Here is a 25,773-nt window from a genome sequence, read left to right on the forward strand (position 1 = left end):
CAGATACTTATTTTTTCAACTGTATTCTTCTGCATCACTTCATATGTAGAAACAATATTTTCATAAACTACCGAATGAACTATTATACATATTTCTCTTGGTATGCATATTTTCTATGTACTTTCTTAGCAACCATATTTGGTAAGCAATTTGTCCTAGTATACAATTTTAGCCTATATATTTCTACACCATCTTTCTGCTTATATAAGCATTTGCTGCCGCTCACCATAAAATAGTGTACAAAATATAAAACACAGCAGAAATATTGATACAATGAAAATCGAACTCCAAATTTAAATAAATATTAATTTAATTTGATACTATCAAATATTTGCTTGGCTTCTGGGTAGCAAATTGACAAAATTTAGAAAACTTTGTAATCTGATGGATACATATTCAGATAGTCATTATTCCTATGGAAATGTTGAGGATTACAGAATTAATGAAATAAATATAATACACATATTATTAGTACACAAGATTACATTCACATCGACAATTACTAATATTGTCTTTAAACAATTCAAATGTTCAATTCATGTCTATATGCACTAAAGTTAGTTGATACAGTTCCCAGATAAGTTAAAACTTGATTGGGCTATTTTCAACATAAAATACTTTCGCATTTCATGCTGGCTATTTAGTGAAAACAAATTTTGAAAGAAACATTATTATTTTCATCATATATGTTCATCATTATTAGTTTTTCAATTTGGGTACAACTTACGAAATATATAAATGTCATAGTCAAAAATTTACTGGGCCAACAATTATTAATTACATCAATCACCTTTGCTCCAGAAGAATAATTAAGGAACTATTGCATGTTCATCCAAAGTTTGTGAACTGGAAAGAAGCATATAGATAGTTCTCGCTTACTGACTGCCTTGATTAGCAAACGGTTGTAGTTACAATGGCGTAAAAAAAAGCCGTTTTGTGATCAATCCTTGCATTTATGAAAATCACAACATCTCACAGTCACTGATTGCCATTCAGGCGTTTTGCAACTGGTATGAATTCATGGCCATCGCAGTTCCTGCAGTCACACATGATCACCATTTGTGTGCTTTGCAACTGGCTTGCAATAAGCAGAGTGAACAAAGGAAGGCAAAGTAAAATTGTAAGTAGTAGTCACATATGTTGCTTAACAAGCATGATGTTTTACTTGACAATTAAAAGGAGAAGCGAGGTCACAAAGCCCTTGGAGGTCATATGATTTTTTTGCTTAGAAATTGGGGTGCTTAGAAATGGAATTACAGATCCCCATTACAGTTGCTAAGTGAGGACTACCTGTATATCAAAACCCAATAATAAAACTTATGATGTTACCTTGGAACAAGTAATTTTTTTAAACTTCACATTTGTGGTTTACACAAATTAAAAAAATGTTTGTTATCAGCAAAAATGTTCTTTTAACACTGTCACTGTTCTATTAGTGCCAGGACCAATCTACTGTAATTGGCCTGGAATCTCCTGGATGAAATAACAGCAAAGCACTTACAATGAAAGTAAAGTTCTTCATCTCCTTCTTGGTCAGCTTTGCTATAGCCACAGTGTCTAGGGGAAGAAAACAATTTTTAATTAAAAACTCTGTCACATTTTAATGTGTTAGAAGTAATAATACAAACGTAATAGGGAATATAATTCTAGGATTTTTTTTACATGCTTAAAGTATGTGTACTCTTACAGCTGATTGTTTATGAATCAATAAATATTCAGTGATCACCAATGAGTGATTGATATCCTGCAATATATTACTGTTTTTGCTCAAAGAACTCTCAGAAGAGACAAATGATGGGATTCATTAAAAAATGGAGTACATATTATTATACGTAGTGTTTTAGATTCTTAAGCAGTTAGAAAAAGTAGTGACTCTTCCTGGCATTTGTCTTTTCAGATAGCCAAAATTGTTTTAAATACATATTTTGGTAACACATTCATAAAGAAATCTAGTAATATGGATATGAATTGAATCAGATACTTCTGGCATAATGACATTGTGATCTAAACTTTTTTGTTCCTTTCAATCCCTAAAAGCTGTTTACATCCACTGGCAAGCAAGAATCTGTACAGGTATCTATATAAACCAGCTGTTTACCAATGATTAATGTACATTTGAGTTTTTCCAATTCCTGGCTATCTTAAGCATCTTAATATTTTAAGAGTAATACCTTCGCCCAATGATGAAGCCAAAAACCATGAAAACCAGGATAATTGTGCCTGCCACAGCTACCACAGCTATTATGATTACAGGATTCTGTTCACTGGAAACGGCAGTGGCTGCATTAGGGAAAGATAAGGTAAGGATGAGAAGTAACATTAAGAAAATTAAGATCTATCTGTCGTCTGTCTGTCTGTCTATTATCTATTTATCGATCTCATTCTTAGAAATTTCATTTTTTAATCTATTGCACAGAATGTGTATTCAGTATTTGTGTGCAGCAAACAAGTCTGCTTCTTCAGTCAGAAAAAGGTATTTAGTTGCCTGACAGGCAAAAACATTCAACACATATAGATTTCTCATTACTTTAGCTTTATGTCAGGAAATGGGATCTGTTGCATTTCTGCCAGCCAACACAATTGCTTAAATAAATCTGCAAATTTTGGTTGAAAAATGTAGCAATTCTGAAATATAATTTTAAAAAAAGTAAATCTGTAGAAGTTTATAGACTAAATATGCAAATCTATGCTCCCTTTTAGAAACAGTGGTACCACCTGGATCGAAAACCTTTGTCATAGGTTTTTGTCCATAGTTCCTGGAAACCCAAAATTAAGCACCATTCAATAAAAATAAAATTAAAGATATTCTGGTTCCCTTACGCTTGGTGTGTGCATTCTTTCTCTATCTATTCCCACCACTGTTGTTTTCCCCTCAATTTAGCAAGCAGTAACATATATTGAAAACATTTTGTTACTTTTTCTTGGTAATAGTTAAAACAAAATTGCTCTGTGTAAAACGAAGTTTCAGTTGCATCATTAGCTTTATTTTTCAGTGGATCTCTGCACAGTCCTGCATGGGACTTCCTAAAATGTCTCTAGAGAATGAAGGGATATGAATGTTCTTTTGTTCTGCAGCTCCAATTTTGGAAAGATGCTAGAAGAGCAGCTGTCAGGTGAGAAACAGATATCCCCCAATAATGAAAAAAACAGGTCCTCCTTAAAGGTTAAGGCATGTGGGAATGATAATGGAATAAAGTAACAAAAGGGCTAATTTTTTTTCACCTCCTTTTTGGTTAAAACCTTTGGTTACACATTTTGTTTTGTTTTTTGAAGAAATTTTCTGCTTGCTCCCTTTTTTGTCCATCAAGAAAGAATGAAGTCCTTCGTTTCTTAGGATATTTCTTCCTGTCCTCCTCACAACAGATAAACCATGTCCAGAAGTTCAGATAATCATGAATAATATCTGATACTCAAATATATTTCTCTCATATACAGTCCCCAATATATTTGCTGTAAATCTTTGCCTCATTTCATACATTCTCCTCGCCATAACCTCTACTCTCAATTTCTTAACCTGGACAGAGTACTGTTTCTCACATGCTGGAGATGGCTGCCAAACACATTTTCCCTCTTTCAAATGAATGCTTCATTACAAAGCCAAACTCTTCCAAGAGTAAGGGCCCAAGATAGTACAAGGGATAGGGAGAGGGGAAAGAGGGAGAGGAACATGAGGCCTATATCAAAGTACAGGTAGTCTTTGACCTACAATTTATTTACTGACTGAGGTTACAATGGCACTGAAAAAGATGACTTATGATCAGATTTCACACACTTATGATGGTCATGTGATCAAAATTCAGATGCTTGGCAACTGGCATGCATTTGTAACGGTTTTGAGACCTTCTGACAAGCAAAGACAATGGGAAAGGCAGATTCTCTTAACAACCATGTTAGCTAACGTAACAACTGCAGTGATTCACTTAACAACTGTGGCAAAAAAGATTGCAAAAGGGGAACAAAGCTCATTTAACAACTGTCTTGCTTAACAACAGAAATTTTGAGTTCAATTGTGGTGGTAAATGGAGGACTACCTGTAATAAGAACAAGGCTATAGTAATTGCAGCTGTAAATGAATTTGGAAGATAATTCACTAATATATAAGATTTGTATCAGGTCTTGTTAAAAGTGGACTTTACATCTAGACAAAGCCACAACAGACCTAGTTCTGGATGGTATATAGATAAGTATCTTGTTTTTGTTGTGAACATTGCACAAAAGTTAAAGAATTCTAAAGGAATAATGTGTAGCAGATGTTTGCAATTACTCTTGTATATAATGTCTATCTCTGTATATAGTTTTCTATAAATGATAACTTTTGCTATTCCCTACTTCCATACTTGCTAGCATCCACACTGAATTAAATAAATTTAACGGTATATTTGAAATATAAATATTTAAAGAGAAGTATTGAAGATAGAAAGTGTGTAGGCTTTTCATAATCCTCAGAAGAGCAACTTAAAAACCAGAGAAAAATATAGCTGTTCTGGTCAGTTTTTATTCCCTTTGGAAAATGAGACACAGTGGAGTTACATTAATAAGACCTGAGAATAATTCCTAAATATATCCAGTGTCAATAAAAAAAGATGCTATGATAAGAGCCAGCAATAAAGATTCTACCGAGAAACTATTATTGATATCAGAAGCATTCAAGAAGAATTAATCATGTGATCTGAATGTGAACAAAAATACCATCCATTCATTTGGAATGTTAAAATAAAAAGTCTCAAGACATTGAATCACTTTGTGTTGTATAACTGTACATGTTGCTTTATGATTTTTTTAAACCCTTAAATTTCTGTTGAAGAATTCATAGCAAAAAGCAACAGCCCTAATATATGTATGCAATGGTCTTGTATTCGGGTCTTTTCCCATGTAAGATTGAGATTGTCTTGGCAACGTTTCGGCGAGGTCTCACTCGCCATCTTCAGGCTGGGTTTTAGGCTTAAAGCATGGTCGGAGCTGCCGTCTTTCTATAAATCTTGGTGGGGGTGTGTGGAGTGCTGGCATTGTTTCAGTAAGTGGAATGATTGGTTTTGTGGTTGTATCAGGATTGGTAGATTGGTGCTGATTGGTGCTGCCTGTGTGTCCATTGCTGTTTCGTGTTGTAATGGCCTTGGTGGTGGGTGGGGCTCGTTTGTTGACTAGGGCTGGTTTCCAGATGTCTGGTAGATGGGAGGTATCGTCACATTTATTCATGTTGTGGGGATGTTTCTCTATTTCGATAGCTTCCATAATTATTCTCTTGTTGAAGTGTTCAGTTTTGGAGATTAACCTGGTTCCTTCAAAATTAATTTCATGTCCTGTAGCTTTAAGGTGCTGGAAAAGGGAGGAAGTTTTTTATTGTTTTCTTACTGTGTTCTTGTGTTCTGCAATGTGTGCATAGAACACAAGAATGCAGTAAGAAAAAAAAGAAAAAAAACTTCTTCCCTTTTCCAGCACCTTAAAGCTACAGGACATGAAATTAATTGACTGAACACTTCAACTGGAGAATAATCATGGAAGCTATCGAAATAGAGAAAAACCCCTAATCAGCCCTAATCAACAAACGAGCCCCACCCACCACCCAGGCCGTTACAACACAAAACAACAATGGACACACAGCCAACACCAATTAACACCAATCTACCAATCATGATACAACCACACAGCCAATCATTCCACTTACTGCGCCAGCACTCCACACCCCCCCACCAAGATTTATAGAATGACGGCATCTCCGACCACGCTTTAAGCCCAAACTCAGCCTGAAGATGGCGAGTGAGACCTCTCCGAAACATTGCCAGGACAATCTCAATCTTACACGGGAAAAGACCGAATATATATTTCTAAGACAATAATTGCAGTTAAAATTTTTAAGTCTTATTTGTAAGTTAGAGGAAATCTTAAGACCTTATTTGAGCAGTTAGAAATGAGACTATAATTGAGAAAGGCAGAAATGTTTCCATTCCACTAATTTGCTATACGTTTTGGGTTTCTTTGGTGATATTAATTGTCAAAAACTGTAAGTAAGTGTTACCTGTGGCTTCTTCTAATGTAGCAACATCTAATCTAGGGCTATAATTTCCATAGCCAGCAGCAGTAAAAGCACGAATCTGGAAAACATATACAGTTCCTGGTTTCAGATTATTAACCGAAGCAGAAGTGGCTCTGGTTTTCACTGTTGAATAAGTTCTCTCCCTTTGGTCCTGCAAACATAAATACACAATTGAGTGGTATTTAACTTTCAGATTTCATTTTGCTTTGTATCAATAATTGACAGCTGGCTCCTGGCACCCTATTTCAATTTATTAGAAGGGATTTTTTCTCCCTTCCTGCATAAAGAATTTAGCAGAGACACTGCTGCGGCATAACAAAATGTCATTTCACTGAGATTTTAAAATAACACAAAATGTAAATGGGAAGCACATGGTGCTGTTCATAAAAGTGAAGAGAGAAAATCATTGCTTGTTTGACTGTGGACTTTTGCTTGTTCATCAATCAGTTTCAAATATTGTGATGTATCAGTTCAGAAATCAGCACATTCCTCCCTACTCTTACGAAATAAGATGTTCTTTTTCAGCTACCTAGAAAAATCATAACAATTATTTATTTCAGCTCTGCAGACTCTACAAAGCTCATTCTACCTGACTTAATTTATGGGTGGAAGAACACCTCTGATAGCAACAGCTTAACATTAACTGAAGCAGAAGCACGTTCATTTTATTTTTAATAGGATGGACAATGACCCAGAAGGGGTCCATGTGTATTTTAATGTATGTGTATCTGTTTTCTTCTATTAAAAATGTTTTTTGGTGGTAGATGGATTTTTATTATTTCCCATACCTCTCATGAGGAAGGGGATAAGTAAAATTTTCTACAGGGTAACAACCTTATGCAAGACTTATACACAATGGATTCTACATACTTCCCCCCCCCCCCCGTGAATTGTACCTAAATTATTGAATTAATTTTTAGTAATAATTTACTAAATTATTAAAGTTAGATCATATTTTTTGAATAAAAATTGGCAGTAAATCAGTCATTGATAGTAAATCTATGATAATTGGTTTACTAAACCCAAGAAAGGTAGGTCTTAATGATATATTATATGTGCAGTTATCTTTAGTTTAAATTTTAAATCATGTTACAATGTAGGATCTTATATTCTTTGAGGGAATCTACGCCATTTTTGTTACAGTTCTGTAGTATAGAGTATAGTGCTATGGTACAGTTCTGAGGGAATCTACATCAGAAAATTGTACTATAAAAATTATCTGAAGAAAATGCTTGAACATTTAATGATGGTCAAATTAAAACAATTATTGGTACGTAAAACGGTGTTTTCTACTTAAATATCAACTAAATATCCATTTACTTTTACAACAATATTAAACTACAAATTTTTATTATTTAATATTGAAAAACAAGACAGAAATACATCTAAAGCACAATAACTCTCATTTTAGCATATTCTGTGGCTGAGTTCACACAAAAGGCTAAGTAGTGTATTAACAATTCGTATTCACCTAGCCTAGAAAGTAAGATAGATGCCTTGGTCAAGAGGAAACAGAGTCAGGAGTTCTAGAAGTCAAAATCTGTATCATATGAGTTATATGAAAATGGAGTCTAAACAGGAAGCTGTTACCAACCAGGGACGTGCGGTCAGGGGAGGCAAGGGAGGCAGAGCCTCACCTCTCTTCATGAAATAATAGTATATAACATTATATACTATATATATATATATATATATATATATATATATATATATATATATATATATATATATATATATATATATATATATATAATATTATAATATTATATACAACCGCCCGGCCACGCCCGGGAGCTGCGGAGGCAGAAATGTTGTCGGCGCTCCCGGATGACGAAGCCACGAAAGCGACTGGGGAACAATGAGAACCTTCCTGCCTCTGCTGGACTGCAAAGTCCAGCAGAGGCAGGAAGGTTCTCGTCGTTCCCCAGTCGCTTTCGAGGACTGCGGAGCACAAGCCGGCGGAGCACCCTCAGGAAGGCGGGGAATGGGATTTGTTATGGTCCCATTCCCCGCCTTCCTGATGATGTCACCAGCCTCACCAGCCGTAAACCTCACCGCACGTCACTGTTACCAACATATACTGTATATTTTGGACTATAAGATGTACTCCCCTGCCCCCAAAAAAGTGGGTGGAAATGTCTGTGTGTCTTATATAGCAAATGTTGCTGAATCCCCGCCCACCCTCCGGCCCCCACCCTTCGGCTTCTGCCTCCCAGCAATTCCAGGAGGCCAATCAAACCCCCAATCATCTGCTTGCGCTAAATCAGGCTGTGCTGAAGCTGACCATGCTGTTTGCTGCAAGGAGGCAAATTGCTGGGAGGAAGAAGCAGATTTCTCCCCCCCCCCTTGTTTTCCTGCCCAAAAGCTAGGTGTGTCTTATACTTCGGAGCGTCTTATACTCCGAAAAATACGGTAATTGTATTTGGATAAAAGGTCATGATCAATCCTAATTAATGCTTTAAATAACTTGGGGCTTTAAAGCCACATGGCACTTATAAGGAGTGTTACAATATTATTATTTTCCCCTCAAACCTAAATTGCATCTTCTGACTCTCTACCCAAAACTGAGGTGCTCCTGTGGGCTAAATGATTTGGTATCTATGTCAAGGGCGGATTCTGTTGGGACAGGTGTTCCAGTGTTATCTCAGTCAATCTTTTCAGTGGCGTTATAGTTAAGTTGTCTAATAGGTATGCTATTAGTGGGGCTTACTCTGTCTTTCCGAGAAACATTTGCGTTAAGCTGATTTTTGAATTCTCTACCAGAGGCCATGTTAGTACCATAACCTTAGAATTACATAGGTCAGGATTACCTAATTTGGGAACTGCATGTATTAGTCATTCAATCCAGTTTTAAGTTATCAGCAAATTGTCTTCACCTTCTTTATCATGAAAAATGTGGACTACTTCTAGCCTTAGCATTGAATCTCATCCAATGTTATTCATGTTTGAGAAAATGCCACTGATAGCCATAATTGCCTGATTCACTGAGAATGTTACAAGCAGTAGCCATCATGCAGTGTTTCAGAATTGAAAATGAAAGGAAAAAATGAATTTTACTCTCTCCAAATTATTTCTAAAATACAAAAAAATGGAATGAGATAGAAACTAAGAAAGGGGGAAATAGTAATTAAATGAAGCAGTTGCGAAGTGAAATTATAAATATGCTTATGATATTACTTCATCTTTCCTTAGCTTTACAGACCTGGAAAGGCTGTAACTGCAAGGATTGGCTACGAAACTATTTTAATTACCATTGTAACTTGGAACAGACACTAAATGCAGCAGTCACTAGATGTGGACTCTGTGAATTTCACCAGGTGAATGTAATGTAATGCAATTAGAAGAATACAAGCTTGCCCTTCCAATGGTTGAGCTTCCTGTGATCACCTGCTTTAAATTTCTGACTTTTCTCGTTCGTTTCCCACAAGTCAAACTCAATGGGAAAAGGGAAGTTTGCAAGTTACTCAGGTAAGTCTCCCCCTAGCTGTGCACTGTCCCCAGGCTCTCTGTATTCCTGCCACCCAGCTTCCTGCAGCCCTTTGCCATGCCTCACTGGGATTACACTGCTCTTCCACAACCATTTATATATTTTCCCTGAGCTTTGCTGCTTGTGACAAGCCATTCTAGGCACTCACACATCCTTGTTTGCCCTCCTTGAGCCTCATTGTGTTGGCAATACAGTTCCCGTGACACTTGCATACCCTCCTCAAGCCTCACTGTGCTTGCCCTGTACCTCCCCAGTCACTTAGGCCCACTCTCCGGCCTGGCAGCAATGACTCTAAACCCTGTTACAGTTGTGCTGCATCTCCCCACCTCTTTTGCAACTTCGTTGTCAGCAGCATCCATCCATCCAAACCCTGCTGCACGTCTCTGTCTACCAGTGCATGTCCTCCCACTCAGCAGCAGTCACTTATCAGTTTGTCAGCTCGCTTGCAAAGCCACCTAGCACTTCTTTCTGACTTCTCCAATGAGTTCAGTTGTTGGAAGCCAGCAGGACATTATAAGGAGGCACTTACATACAAACCTACAATGTTTGTTTAACAACTGCAACAGAGATTATAGAGATTACCATTGCTCAGCAATGTGGCCATGTGACATCACAGTTTATGACTGCATTGTTTAGTGATGGAAATATTGGTTCCAGTTGCCTTTGTAACTTGAGGACTACCTGTAGTGTACACTAACTAATTGCTTTGTGGCATTATCAACTAAGGTTGCCCCCAATAATTCATCAATCAAAGCTTTTGTTCCTTAAAATGATGTCTTAATTTTACTACCTTCTCTTTGTGCATTAGAGAAGACAGAATCAAATGGGTAAGATTATTTTCAGTAGTAATACAGAATGGCAACCAAAATTAAGGCTGCAGGCTGGCTATACAAAATGTTAGTTCGCTACAGAAAGTTATTGCAATGACACGAACAGAAGAATGGCCCACATTCAAAGTAATGCTTACTTTCTCATAATACTTGATTTCATATTCTGTGATGACTCCATTGGGATGCTCAGGTTCCTGCCAGGAAAGCTCCACGCTCCTTTGCAGCACTTTTTCTTTCATTACACCACTAACTTGCGAGGGAGCTGTTTGAAGAAAATACTTCAATAAACAACAGGCAAATGTGCTGGATCTCTCCAATCAAATGTCACTACTGATCAATCCCATGCCGTGCTGCTATCATTAAAATAAGAGAAAGCATCTTCCTTAGTTCAACATTTAAAAGGCAGTGAATATTCAAGCAAGGCCTTATTATTGTTCATAAACCAGAACAGAAACCCAAATTAAAATAAAAACCACAACAGGCAGCACTCTTCAATTCGGTCCCAACTAGCATGGGATGGTATCAGAATGACAAAAATTAAGTAAGCAAATTCTAATTAACCAGAAAAAACATGATTCTAGAATATTTCTGATGGCAAACCAACAGCCAAATATTATATATATATTTCAATGCCACTTATAAAATACAAGTACAAGGATACAAATATGGAGTCCTATTTCAAATCCTCACCATAGATTCTAGTTCAAGCTCGTGATGTTCTTGCACTTATAAATGTGTCTGAAAGCAAAATGTGTGCAATGCTGAATAATAGAAAGATGCCATAGCTGCAAAGGCATTACCATTTTTCTTTGGGGAATCGTGTTTCTCTGAGCAATTGTTTTAAAATGAGTAAGTCTACTGAGCTGTCAATAAAGAGTAACAGATATTTAACTTTGGACTATGAAATTCACCACTCTACTGCACTCTCAGCACTTCTCTGTGGCGATAGCGGTTTTAACAGAAAAGATTCTGAATTGTCAGGAAGAAAATGTCTGTAAGATTTCATTCCCTAAATATCAATATAGCATTTTTATGTTTCACTTTTCTTAGAGCTGAGTATTATCCCTGCCTGGTTATGGAAGACACAATGGTAACAGCATCATTATATCCAATTCTTCAAGGATGTTTATTCCAATATATACGTATTTATGCATGCTGTTCTAAAATACATATTTTTCTTTAAAAAAAATCTCTTTTATAGTGCAGTATTGGATATTTTTTCTTAACATACAGTTATGCATTTCTTTCTATATTTTCTCCTAACATACACTTGTTTAGGCATACTTTCCAGAGTGGCAAATGCACTGGGAGGAACAGGGCAGGTGTACTCTCAGTGGCAAAAGTAGGGAAGGGAGGCCTTAAATGAAGCATCTTGAAAGCCAAACTACATCCCACAGACCCTCAGCAAGTACATTCACATGCATTTACAGACCCCTCACATCCTGGACATAAATTGTTTCAACTCCTGCCCTCAAAACGACTCAATAGAGCACTGTACATCAGAACAACTAGACACAAGAACATTTTTCCCGGAATGCCATCACTCTGCTAAACAAATAATTCCTTTAACACTGACAACTTTTTTACTAAGTCTGCATTATTATTACTATTAATCTTCTCATTGTCTCTATCACCAATTTTCTCCCACTTATGACTGTATGATTACAACTTTTTTGCTTGTATCCTTACGATTTATATTGGTTGTTTTCTAGTATGATTTGATTGCTTATTTGTACCTATGACTATCATTAAGTCTTGTACCTTATGATTTGTGACGAATGTATCTTTTCTTTTATGTGCCCTGAGAGCATATGCACCACAGACAAATTTCTTGTGAGTCCAATCATACTTGGCCAATAAAGAATACTACTGTATTCTATAATGCAAACTTTAATGTTGTAAGCCGCCAGAATTTTCTTGAGGTGAGATTGGGGGGGGGGGGGATGAATTTAATAAGCAAATTTGTTACAGTGTATTAAACAAAACTGTTATCAAAATTAAGGAAGCGGTTATAAATCTCAAGTCATCCCATCTGAAAAAAGGTAGTGATAATACCAAAAATGAAGCCAGTTTAGTAATGTTTTTAAGGTACCAGGCTAGAAACCAGGGGACTATGAGTTGAATCTCCCTGTAGGCACAAACTGCAACCTGCGGATCTAAAGCCACATGCAAACTTAAGAATACTTCCATATATGTGCCACGAGTTGAAAACTGGAAGAAAGTAATAATCATATTTACTGTAGTTAAAACCAAAATATTATGATTTGATGGTTACTTAGTTAATTAATTTTAGATAAAAAAAGCAAGGAGCTTTTTTGCACAGGGCAAGGCAGAGCAATGGCCCAAGCTGGATGATTTCAAACAGTTGTTCACATTCAACAATAATTGCACAAGCATATGTTGCAGTAAGCATGAAGTGTCATGACTATCACATGCCAGAGATTATCAGATGAAGAATGGAAACAGGATGAGACACAAATAGATATCACACTCGGTGGCCAAGCCTATCATCACAGTAGAGTAGAATGAATCAGGTCTACCACTCCTGATTCAATCAAATCATGAAGGAGCCCTGGCTGTCCAACCCATTTCACTGACTTAAGGAACAAAATGAGGCCTCCTAAGCAGACTTGTGTGGCCTGCTGGTATTTTTTTAAAAAGCAATAAGTTTGCCACAGCTACTCCAAAAGCCATGCTGCTGGAAGCCTCCAAACATCACTGCTATCACCATCTTCACTACTCTATCTCTCTACTAGTAATGAGACAGCTGACAGGTGTTTATTTGGGATCTGCAATAATTTCCATTTAGTGATGTGACCCTTTCTCCTTTACTGGTTGTGCAGGACTGCCATATTTGAAAGTAGGCTAATGGTAAGCTTTCTCTGGTTATCAAAGCTGACAAGTGGATGTTGGGAGCATTCAGTATTAAGCTTCTACCAGGTAACTTTCATACTCTGGAATAACTTCTGTTGGACATTGTATGCCTTATCTCCCTGAATTACAACTCTGAAAAAGCACTATATGCAACAATCATTTTTAGTACTGAGTTCTAAACCATTAAGGGGATTTCTCTTGTTCCCCTCAAAAAACAAATAAATGTGGAATAATGTAATCCATCTGGCAAACCAAGTTGTAACATGAATGCAACTGCTAAATTTCACGAGAAAATGTTGCAACAATGCTGTAGATTAGAGTAGGATAATTATTCTGGTTGATATTTGCCAGATAAAAATTCTCAATTTATACACAGAAGAATACGAGGATAGACAAGAAAACTGCCCTATGCTACCAATATAAAGAAAAGAAGAAACCAGTATACAGTTTGCCATGTTCACATAATACTGAAATTCGAACTGAAATCATAATCAATATGTCCCATGAAATCTAATGAAATTACAGTCCTCTTATAGAACATTCTCTCCTTGTTACTGCCACAAATAAGATTAGCTGCATCTCTGTTAATACATCAGAAGTAGAGTACCTCAAAATGGGGCTATGTCAACAGGCTTGGGGGGTGGGGAAGGGGAATCCCAAGGGAACCAGTGAAATCTTGAGCTGGCTCCATCATTACCGTAAACATTTATTCTCTCTTACACCTTGCTTTTTATTTTTACATTTTAATGAATAACTGTTGTTATATATTTATCATTTTAAGTACTATAATTGTTGCATGTCATTCCTAGAGTCACTTTTTGCAAGATGGCTGGCCATATAAATTTGATAAATAAGTAATAAGTAGATAATAATTTAGTTTTGAAAAAAATAGACCCTTCTTTTAAGAAAGGAGGGTTAATCTTGCATATACATTTGTTAAATAGAAAGAAATCAAGAAGGGTTTGAAATTGAGCCAGCTACTATGGACTTACAATAACTACATTTATGGTCAATTCCAACTATGTTATTCTGTTATTTAACTAGGGGGAAAAAACTTTCAAACCGTGCCATAATTGCCAAACATTTCAAAAGGAGAACCAGCAGCAAAATAATATTATACTTTCTCTCACGTTTATATTCTCTAAGCAAATTTACTTTTAAAAATGGGTATAAATACAAATGCACAATGGTTATACACTCACACATACTGATGTGTTTACACAAAATTCCACTCCCAGCCAAGGCAGTTCACTGGATAAATATTTGTTAGATTTTACAAATGTGGAATAATAACTTTTACTTTGATAGAAATGCAAAATTATAAAATGCATGAGTTTTCTTTGAGATTAAAAGAGGGGAAAAGGAAAAGGAGAAGGAAAAGAAGAGAACGAGAAAGAGAAGGAATACATTTACATATGCATTATTTAAGCTAAACTGCAACACACTAAATAATCTATTTTCCTCCTTTCCTCCCTCCCTTCCTCCCCTCGCCAGAATTCTTTTATCACCAAACATTATATTACATTATATGTGTGTCTAAATCACACATGAAAACAATGATTTACTTTAGATATATGTGTTAAATTGTAAAAAAAAAACCAAATAAATCCTAAGAATAGTGTAAATATTTTAAAAATGCACACACAATCAAATGCAAAACTGGAATGGGTTCATTTACTTCACAGCTAATCTGCTAATTTCATCTTCAAGGTGGAATAAAGTCACCACAATTTTTAAGATTTGAAAATCTTTTTGAATCTGTGGATGCAACACAAATTATCCGTCATGCTCTTGTGGTTTCCCAGTGTTATAAGAAATGCAGAGGTGTTACTTACATCAAGTAGAAATCCACTATGAAGGACACCTCTAAATCTTACACTGTTCATTTATGTGTAACATTTAGGTTATAGTGTTTAAACTATTTACAAACAATTCATGACAGAAATGGGGGGAAAGTTCTAAAATCAAACTGTTCAATTTGACATGATGGAAATGTATATTTTTCAATGATTAATAACATCTGTTTTTGTTAACTTATCACATGATAGAGAGACTATACTGAAAGACTGAAATGCAGGTGGGTGGGAGCTACCAGATTGTAGCTTTCAATCATTTATTTTTGCTGATACAAAACTCTTAAATTATCTACTGTTCCTTGGAGACAGTTGGTGACAACGGTTGCCTCAATTCAGTTTTAAATCAGAGTTAAATTAGTAAAGTATTTTTTTAAAAAAAAACAATGCAACTTATTTATTCGTCTCATCTGATTAAGTAGCATATTTTCACATAAAATGTTTTAAAATGTCTATACAAATAGCACTCAATGTTGGATTTTTAAAACAATCCTGTTTATCGCATTGTCCTGATCATGTTGAGTTTTTATTTAAAACACCTCAGGTAGAAACAAAAATAAATTGCACACATTAGATCACTGTGAGCCAGTTGGGAGGCCATAAAAATGTAATTAAAAAAATAAATTATTATAAATTGACTGAGAAAATATTACAAATAAGGAAATAACCTAAATGCAAACTTGAACCCATATTTCAAGTTTTGTCTATTGCAAAAGATATTTTAATATATATGTTTTATGTATTGTTCTGTTTTGTTTAATATTTGATTGAAATATTACTTCCAACTCGGTCACTTCCTTTTCCCCAACTTTCAACATTGGTATCAGTCAGCAGTAAAGCAACCTTAAATTGATAGATGATACTACTGACTGTAATGTCATTCATACTCCTGCACTGGAATAATAAATAAATTCAGACATGCAAGGCACAAAATGTATAATTTCTTATGTGCAAGAAATGGAAAAAATAAGGCCGGAAAAAAATCCTTTAGTGCAGTGTTTGAATCCAATTTAAATCTCATATAGGAGATTCCACAAAATTTAAAATCTAATGTGTAGGAGTCAAAGTTTCTAAATATAACTTCTCATATATAGATATTTCCCCCCAGAGAGTTTATTCATTTACTTTCTTTCTTTTTTCTTTTATCATCCATCATCAATGACAAGTGTCAATTATGACCACAAGATTTATGGGAGGGAAAGTTAAAGCGCAATTTACAAATCATTTCCTGTGGAAGCAGACAAGTGTAATGACAGAGAAGGCTTTTTGTAATTGAATTTGTTGTTCCTATCTCCTCAGTCACAAAAAGATGTCATCTTCAAGGATTTTAGTCATGGAATACGGGCCAGTATTTTATATTATTACTGGTAATGCCAGCCTGATTTAAATATAGCTATCTTCATGATCAATCATAGTAGCAAAAAATAAGAATAAAACCAGTGTTTCTAGGTTCATGTGATAATGATTGTATTTACTACAGAGCAATTTCTGAAAACAGTTTTGATATATTTCAGTCTTTCTAACAAAATATTTTTGTTTTACTTCTGGGAGGCTTGGCCTAAAATGAACTAGAACTGAAGAAAAAAACTGAAGTAAAAAATATCACAAGACAAATATGCAGCCAAATATTGTGCAAATCATATCAATAGTCTATCTAGGTACCAATAGCAAACAATCATTACAGAGTTGTTGAAACTGAAATTACTATGTTCAAGGTTATAATTTTGTTGCAGGAATTATAATATCATTAAAATATCTGTTTCCAAATACTTGTGAAATTTAATCAATGTTTTGCAAACATACCTATCACAAATCTTGTAGGCCAGAAGCATATGCCTAAATATGCTGAGGAAAAGCATCTAAATCAGTGAAACAGTATCTCAGGTTTGATTTAAAAATTGAGGCTTATCTATTCATTATGTTGATGCATCAAATTTTTGTGCCACTTTCATGTGGAACTATTAATGCTACTCCAAACTTATGGTCAATGTTTATTCTAAATGGATTGTCTGATACCTCTTCTCTAATATGAAATGATAGATTGATGAGATAGCTAGCTAGCTAGACGATAATATATCTTATAATATGTAATAAATTAATAAAATATAGCACTGTGCTGTACATCTTTCACAGCATTTAATTTGCTAACTATGTGGAGAAAAGGCAAATCACCTCACATATAGCCAAATTCATCTGTCTTTACACAAAGGGATAAAACAGTCCAACCTATCAAAAGCAGTACCACAAAAATCAGATTAGGAACACAAATTGAAATAGGGAAGAAAATGGTAAGTGAACACCTGTCTACCTTAGACGAGTTCAAATCACCAGGACCGGATGGATTACACCCCAGGGTTCTGAAGGAAGTAGCAGACGAGATCTCAGAACCACTGAATTATATCTTTCAGAGCTCCTGGAACACCGGGGAACTACCAGAGGAGTGGAAAAGAGCTGATGTGGTTCCCATCTTCAAAAAAGGGGAAAAATTAGATCCAGGAAACTACAGAACTATCAGCCTGACCTCAATACCAGGAAAGATTCTGGAAAAAATAATCAAGCAACGAATTTGCGAACACCTAGAAGCAAATAAAGTAATAGCCAAAAGCCAAAATGGATTTGTCAAAAACAAATCATGCCAGACTAATCTTACTGCATTCTTTGATAATGTGACAAAAATTAGTGGACCAGAGAAATGCCGTCGATATAGTTTACTTGGACTTCAGTAAGGCTTTTGATAAGGTAGACCATAACCTACTACTAGATAAAGTAGAAAAAAGTGGGTTAGACAGCATCACCACCAGATGGATTCGTAACTGGCTGACCAACCGCACTCAACGGGTAGTCCTCAATGGAACTGCATCTACATGGAGGGAAGTATGCAGTGGAGTACCCCAAGGCTCTGTTTTAGGCCCAGTACTCTTCAACATCTTCATCAATGATTTGGATGAGGGAATAAATGGGGAACTCATCAAATTTGCAGATGACACCAAGCTGGCAGGAATAGCCAACACTCCAGAAGATAGGCTTAAGATACAGAAGGATCTTGACAAACTTGAACATTGGGCACTATCTAATAAAATGAAATTCAATGGTGAAAAGAGTAAGGTTTTAAATTTAGGCAACAAAAATGGAATGCACAGGTACAGTATAGGTGGTACCTTGCTCAGTAGTAGTAACTGTGAAAGGGATCTTGGAGTCCTAGTGGACAACCATTTAAATATGAGCCAGCAGTGTGCAGCAGCAGCCAAAAAAGCCAACACAGTCCTAGGCTGCATCAACAGAGGGATAGAATCAAGATCACATGAAGTGTTAATACCATTTTATAATGCCTTGTTGAGGCCACACTTGGAATACTGCATTCAGTTCTGGTCGCCACGATTTTTTTTCTTCGAATTTCTAGACCGCCCCCTCTCCCGAAAAGGACTCGGGGCGGTGTACAGTCCACACAACTAACAATAAGTATCAAATACAAATATAAATACAGATATAAATACACATAAGGAGGAGGTTAAAAATTTAAAAAGAACTGTACGGAAGAATATAAATCTGGTTCTAAAAACCCTAAAATCAGTTAAATTTAAAACCGTACCCTATAAATAACCAGGTAAGAATATGTTTCCAGGAGGTAACAGTTGTCACAATTATAATTATGCCAGGCCAGCTAATCGAAACAGGTGAGTCTTCAATTTTTGTCGGAAGGAGCGGAAGTCTGTGGTGGTTCTGATATCGGGGGGGAGGTCATTCCAGAGGGTTGGGCCCATCACAGAGAAGGCCCTACTCCTTGGCGTCGCCCGCTGGCATTGCCTAGTGGACGGCACCTGGAGAAGCCCCTCCCTTTGAGAGCGGATTGGCCGCAGGGATGTATGTGGGAGGATGCGATCCCGCAAGTAACTAGGTCCTGTGCCATGGAGCGCTTTAAAGATGGTAATCAGGACCTTGAAACGCACCCGAAAAACTACAGGTAGCCAGTGCAGCTCGCGCAGGAGAGGTGTTACATGGGAGTATCTAGAGCTCCCCATGACAACCCGCGCGGCCGCGTTCTGGACTAGCTGCAGTCTCCGGGCGCGTCCCAAGGGAAGCCCCATGTAGGGAGCGTTACAGTAGTCTAGGCGAGACGTCACCAGCGCATGAGTGACTGTGCGTAGGGCATCCCGATCCAGAAGGGGGCGCAATTGGCGCACCAGGCGAACCTGGTGGAACGCCCCCCTTGCCACGGCTGCCACATGGTCATCCATTGCCAGCCGGGCATCTAGGAGGATGCCCAAATTGCGCGCCCGTTCCACAGGGGGCAATTGCTCGCCCCCTATGGCCAGCTATGGGGTCAGCTGGCTGAACCGAGGCGCCGGTAGCCACAGCCACTCAGACTTGGAGGGGTTGAGTTTGAGTCTGTTGTCCCCCATCCAGACCCCCACGGCTTCCAGACACCGGGACATCACTTCAACAGCCTTGTTGGGGTGGCTCGGGGTTGAAATGTACAGCTGAGTGTCGTCAGCGTACAGATGGTATTCAACCCCAAAACCACGGATGATCTCGCCCAGCGGCTTCACATATGTATTGAACAGAAGGGCCAAGAGGACCGACCCCTGTGGCACTCCACAAGAGAGTGGCCTCAGGGTCGATCTCTGCCCCCCCGTCAACACATATTGCATCCGGCCGGAGAGGTAGGAGCCGAACCACCGCAAAACGGTGCCTCCGACTCCCATCCCCTCCAGCCGGCGCAGTAGGATACCATGGTCGATGGTATCAAAAGCCGCTGAGAGGTCTAATAGGACCAGGATAGAGGAATAACCTCTATCTCTGGCCCTCCAGAGATCATCGACCAACGCGACCAAGGCTGTCTCTGTGCTGTGTCCGGGTCGGAAACCGGACTGGCGTGGGACTAGGTAGTCGGATTCATCAAGGTGACGTGGAAATTGCTGCGCCACCACATTCTCAACAACCTTCGCCAGAAAGGGAAGGTTGGAGACTGGACGATAATTAGCTAGCTCCATTGGGTCAAGCGAAGACCTCTTGAGTAAGGGCCTCACCACCGCCTCTTTCAAGGCAGATGGTAAGGATCCCTCCCCCAACGAGGCATTCACCAGGCCCAGAAGCCAGCCTCGTGTCACCTCCCAGGATGCCAGTACCAACCAGGAGGGACACGGGTCCAATGAACATGTGGTGGGTCGCAGCCGTCCACGCAACCTGTCTAAATCCTCGGGGGCAACAGAGTCAAACTCCTCCCAGAGTGGATTCACAAGACTCGCTGTTGATGGCCCGTCCAGACCACTGGAGGGGGCCCATCCGCTTCGGATCTGAGCGACTTTGTTCTGTAGATATTCTCCAAACTCCTCTGCTCTTCCCTGTAAGGGTGCCCCCCGCGTCTCCTGAACCAAGAGGGAGCGGGTCACCCTAAACAGGGCGGCAGGGCGGTTATCCGCAGACGCAATAAGAGCGGCGCAATGTCTACGTTTGGCCGCTCTCAATGCCACAAGGTAGGTCCGTAAATAGGCTCTTACCTGTGTTCGGTCAGACTCGGAGCGTGAGGACCTCCACCTGCTCTCTAGACGTCTTCTATGGTGCTTCATCACCCTGAGCTCCTCGGTATACCAAGGTGCCCGGGTGAGTCGCTGCCATAGGAGAGGTCGCAAAGGCGCAACCCGGTCCAAGGCCCCAGCCGTCGCCCTATTCCAGGCGGCCACTAGGTCCTCCGACCGAGCGCGGGTCAGGGCTACAGGTAATGGCCCAAGCTCCGTCTGGAACCTATCTGGTTCCATCAGGCGCTTGGGGCGGTACCAGCTTGGACGAACTGGCTCCGCCTCCTCGCGGTGGGGGGTAGCGCCAGGGAAGTCTAGCCGGAGACATGAGTGATCTGACCATGACAGGGGGGTAATATCTAAATCCCCTATTCCCAGATCACTCGTCCACTGCTCAGATACAAAAACAAGGTCCAGTGTGTGACCACCTTCGTGTGTGGGGCCCTGAATTAGTTGGGTCAGGCCCATGGCTGTCATGGAAGCCATGAACTCCCGAGCTACCTATGATGCTGCTCCCGTCGACGGCAGGTTGAAGTCCCCCATAACTAAAAGTTTGGGGATCTCCACCGCCGTCTCCGAGATCAGCTCGAGGAGCTCGGGCAGGGCTGCTGACGTATAGCGAGGAGCCAAGTATACAATCAGCAAACCCCACTGCCTCCCTGGGCCCCATTTCACACCCGGATATCTGAGGAACAGTGAACTCCCTCGGCTCTAGACCATCCTGTATAACTACCGCCACCCCTCCACCCTTACCCAGGGCCCGAGGCTGATGGAATGCATGGAAACCTGGTGGGCACATTTCCATGAGGGGTAAACCACCCTCGCGACCCAACCAGGTCTCTGTTATTCCTGCAAGGTCCAGCTCCCCCTCGGAGATCAACTCATTAATGAGGGGGGCGTTATTGGTCACGGACCTTGCATTGCAAAGCATCAGCCGCAGGCCCTGTCTCTGTAGTTCCCGACCACCTAGGTTGCGGGGGTTGGTACAAACGACCGGGCGTAGCCAGCAGCCACGGTCTCCCAACCGACCTTGTGATCTTCTCTTGTCCTCGCATCCCCCCCTCCCCGCGACCGTTGCAATAAATGATGTAAAAAAGATGTGGAGACTCTAGAAAGAGTGCAGAGAAGAGCAACAAAGATGATTAGGGGACTGGAGACTAAAACATATGAAGAACGGTTGCAGGAACTGGGTATGTTTAGCTTAAGAGAAAGAAGGACTAGGGGAGACATGATAGCATTGTTCTAATATCTCAGGGGTTGCCACAAAGAAGAGGGAGTCAAACTATTCTCCAAAGCACCTGAGGGTAGAACAAGAAGCAATGGGTGGAAACTAATCAAGGAGAGAAGCAACTTAGAACTGAGGAGAAACTTCCTGAAGGTTAGAACAATTAATCAGTGGAACAGCTTGCCTCCAGAAGTTGTGAATGCCCCAACACTGGAAGTCTTTAAGAAGATGTTGGATAGCTATTTGTCTGAAACGGTACAGGGTTTCCTGCCTAGGCAGAGGGTTGGACTAGAAGACCTGCAAAGTCCCTTCCAACTCTACTATTGTATTGTATTAAATAATAAAATAAGCACAACTAGAAATGAGGAGTATTTAGATCTAAGTGGAGAAAAGTTTGAACTGAGAAGGCATTCTAGAGACAGCATTTTCTTTCTTAGCTCAACTGCATATTTTCTTGAGTCCTCAGAGCCACCATGTGAATCCAGGAAAAGGAAGTTTCTATAAGTAATTACAGCTTGATTTGCCCAATCTGGATCCAAAGTATCTTTTCCCACTTTGAATCCAAATACTGTATTCCTTTATTGGTTATATCTACTTTATTGGTTATATCTACTTTCATTTCAATTTAACATAGCACAGGACAAAGATCCAATACTATTTTCATATGCCATGTACAGTGGGACCTCGGGTGTTGATGGTAATCCGTTCCAGGACTTCAGTCGGCACCCAATTTGGTCGTGACCAGATGCAAGACAAACTGTGCATGTGCGCACACACACGAAAATGGTGTAGAAGGAGAAATCACAGCTGTGGTTTTTTTGGCACCCGAGGATGTGTTCGTAATGTCAGTGAAACATTTAGCAGATTTTTCGGTCAGCACCCGAATTGTTTGTCGTCTGAGCCGATCGGGACATGAGGTCCCACTGTATAGTTGAATATATCATTATCTGCAGACTAATTTTGCTGACTAGCTGCAATTTGGCAGTGCAAATCTTACCAATCTCAAGGTTGACTGAGCCTTCCATCCTTCCGAGGTAGGTAAAATGTTGGGGACAATATGCTGACTCTGTAAACTGCTGAGAGAGGGCTGTAAAACACTGTAAAGCGGTATACAAGTCTAAGTGCTATTGCTATCTATAATGAAAACCCCCATCTCAGTTTTAATACATTGTTTATCAACTTAAAGTTGAACAAATAGACTAAAAATAAATTTTAAATCAAGGGTTTAATCTTGTTATCTCTTTTGTAGTACAGTATTATCAAAATGAATTTGACAGGCTAATCTCATGCAACCACTCTATAAAGGAAGGAACAAAAATGGCTTATACAAGAAAAAATGAAAAACACAACCATCAGTATAATTAAAATGAAATTATCTATCAGGATAAATTACATTTAAATTCTTATGTATGGAGCAATATAATTTTGAAAGCCACATGTTTATGAAACAGAATATAATGGCCATGACCACCATCCTCTATTTATCCTAGAGACAGATGTTCAATAATGGTGACAGAATTGGATACAAGTTAGTATTTTGCTTGTACTGGAGGGAACAGCTACATTTTCCCCCAACCTAAAGGGATGGATTTTCTCATACTAGCGTAAAAGAAAACATTTAGGAATAAGATAGCAGGTATCATTAATTCCAATCACTCTCCTTCTTCTACTTTAAATCAAGTTCAACTGACCCTAATGAAGCTTACCTCAAAATAAGCATGCATGTGTTTGAACGTTAAATGTATCTGTGGTTCACTGAATAATGATCAAAGAGATGTAGTCTACTTGGAAACCACTCAGAAAGCTATGCAGATTAATACAGCAGTACGGGCATAAATCTTATTGCTTAAGTGCTTGCATAACAACTTAAATTGCAGGCATTATTAAGAAATAAAACAGACTGACAGTTTATTTTTTTTTCTTTAATTGTGCAAGGAACAAAAACAATCTCTTTTTGCTTTTGGTTTGTTTAGTTGCATAAGGTACATAGATGGTGAAGCAAAGATGGTAGTTTCCACACTTGCGAGAACTGCTATGTCAACAGAAATGAGGCACCTCCCACAGCTTTTAAGAGATTCAGAAATGTAGGAGGAAAATGTTTGAAATTTAAATCCTGGAACATAGGCCTATATAAGAACATTCTATGTACTGCATTGTATAAAACTTCTGTTTGTATATAGCTTCACTGTTGTCTGAAATAGAGGCTAATTTAGCTGAGTCATGTCTAAGAATCTTCTGCCAATAAAACCCACATTTGGCAAAAGTATCTGTACAGTTTCATGGCTGAGTTGTTGATTCTGATTTGCTGTGTGAGATCAGATAATAGTACTTATTTCAGTAGCATATTGAAATAGAATTGACCCATAAGATGCTGCTTCTATTTCCATATGTATATCTATCTAGTTTTAGTTTTCACTAATGCATGGCTTATGAAGCATTTCCATATCTTAAAAAAATTAATTATAGCAATCATAAAGCTGTCATTATTGCTACAGGCTTAACCAATTTTTAAAATCTATTAATGTATTATCCCAAAAAGTTGGTCGTCTTTATAATTTGAAATTTTGTCTGCAACTTTTATAGATTGCCCAGAACATAAAACATGTAATTAATAACCAATTTAAAACATTTTTGAATTATTATCCATGTATATGTGTCCAGACACATTTTTATATGCACAATAATCCAACCAATCAATAAACATATATAATTTATTCTTTTGACATTCTCTGTGTATGAAATGGACTTTGCCATTGAGAAAACAAAATTAAATATTTATAATCCAATAAGGAGTAGGCAAAAAAGAAAAAGAATGCAACTGTACTAGTTCAGCAAGCACTTCTGATTCCTTAGCGACTAAGTTCACACAATGTATTAAGTCACAATTGTATTAAATCGTGGCTTATGACATGATAAATACCAACTGGATTAGAAACAGAAAACTTATGTACAAGTTTGCAAAACTAGAACTCTACATATAGTTGCCAGTTTTTTCATTATGCTCAACTGATATTGCTACTCTTGTTAATGATTTAAGCTAATGTTTATGCTTATGCATTAACTACCAGATGAATTCATTTTCCTTACCAGGAAATGTAAAGAGAACAAGTAACATGAAAAATTGATCAACTCTATTGAAGAGGACAAATAAATACCTCACAGACATTGCACAAATAGTCTTTCTTAGTTCCAGAGTTCCCAAACTGTGTATGATGCTTTGGGTGATCATAAAAAAATTAAAATACATGGTCATATTGGGTTTTTTCCCCCTTAAAACCAAAACCAAACCAAAACAAAACAGTCTGAGCAGCAGTGTCAAAAGTTAATTTGAGCTTTGCTCACCAATGGATACCCTGTTTCCCTGAAAATAAGCCCTCCCCAGATAATAAGCCTTCCCCAGAAATATGGCAACACAGCAGCAGCCATGAAGTGACCATGCTCACTGCCTCCTCCATCTCAAAAATAATAAGACCTCCCTGAAAATAAGGCCAAGCTCTAATTCTGGGGGTCAAAAGAAAATATGACCTATTTTCAGAAAAACATGGTAGCTACAGAATTACAAAGGTATAAGAAGCCTTGTGAGTGACATATAGATTAAAACTGTATCATTAAAGTTTGAATAGTTATTTCTTGTTCAATGCTAATCTTAATAAAATTATTAGCTTTATTCATGGGCTATCACACAAATTCATTTATCATTTTAGTAAGTTAGGGTACCACAAATGTGAGAACCTCTAATATATATCAATGACAATATATATATAACAACTAAGATTGCAATATCAAGCTGTACAATAAGTTTTTTAAATGCTATCATTAAAGCAATTATATAAAGATAATACCTACAATTTTTCAGTTCCATAGAATATCCCACTGTTGAAAAGTATTTAAAATGCCTTCAAATTACATATATGGATGTTTGATCTACAATTTTAAAAAATATGATGGCCCATA

General features: G+C 38.2%; 1 protein-coding gene across 4 annotated transcripts in view; it reads right to left on the bottom strand.

Annotated features, from left to right (window-relative positions):
• The window catches only part of EPHA7 (EPH receptor A7), a 181,405-nt gene that overhangs the window by 30,037 nt on the left and 125,595 nt on the right, over window positions 1–25,773 (bottom strand). For all 4 annotated transcript variants that reach the window (XM_081940978.1, XM_081940977.1, XM_081940980.1 and 1 more), the window contains exons 6-9: window positions 10,489–10,613; window positions 6,017–6,185; window positions 2,172–2,280; window positions 1,502–1,557 (exon numbers count right to left, since the gene is read on the bottom strand). In XM_081940978.1, the coding sequence (XP_081797104.1) occupies window positions 1,502–1,557; window positions 2,172–2,280; window positions 6,017–6,185; window positions 10,489–10,613 (459 nt within the window). The remainder of the gene's footprint in view (window positions 1–1,501; window positions 1,558–2,171; window positions 2,281–6,016; window positions 6,186–10,488; window positions 10,614–25,773) is intronic.

This window comes from Natrix helvetica, assembly GCF_964273705.1.
Source record: "Natrix helvetica genome assembly, chromosome: 2".
Taxonomy (NCBI): Eukaryota; Metazoa; Chordata; class Lepidosauria; order Squamata; family Natricidae; genus Natrix; species Natrix helvetica.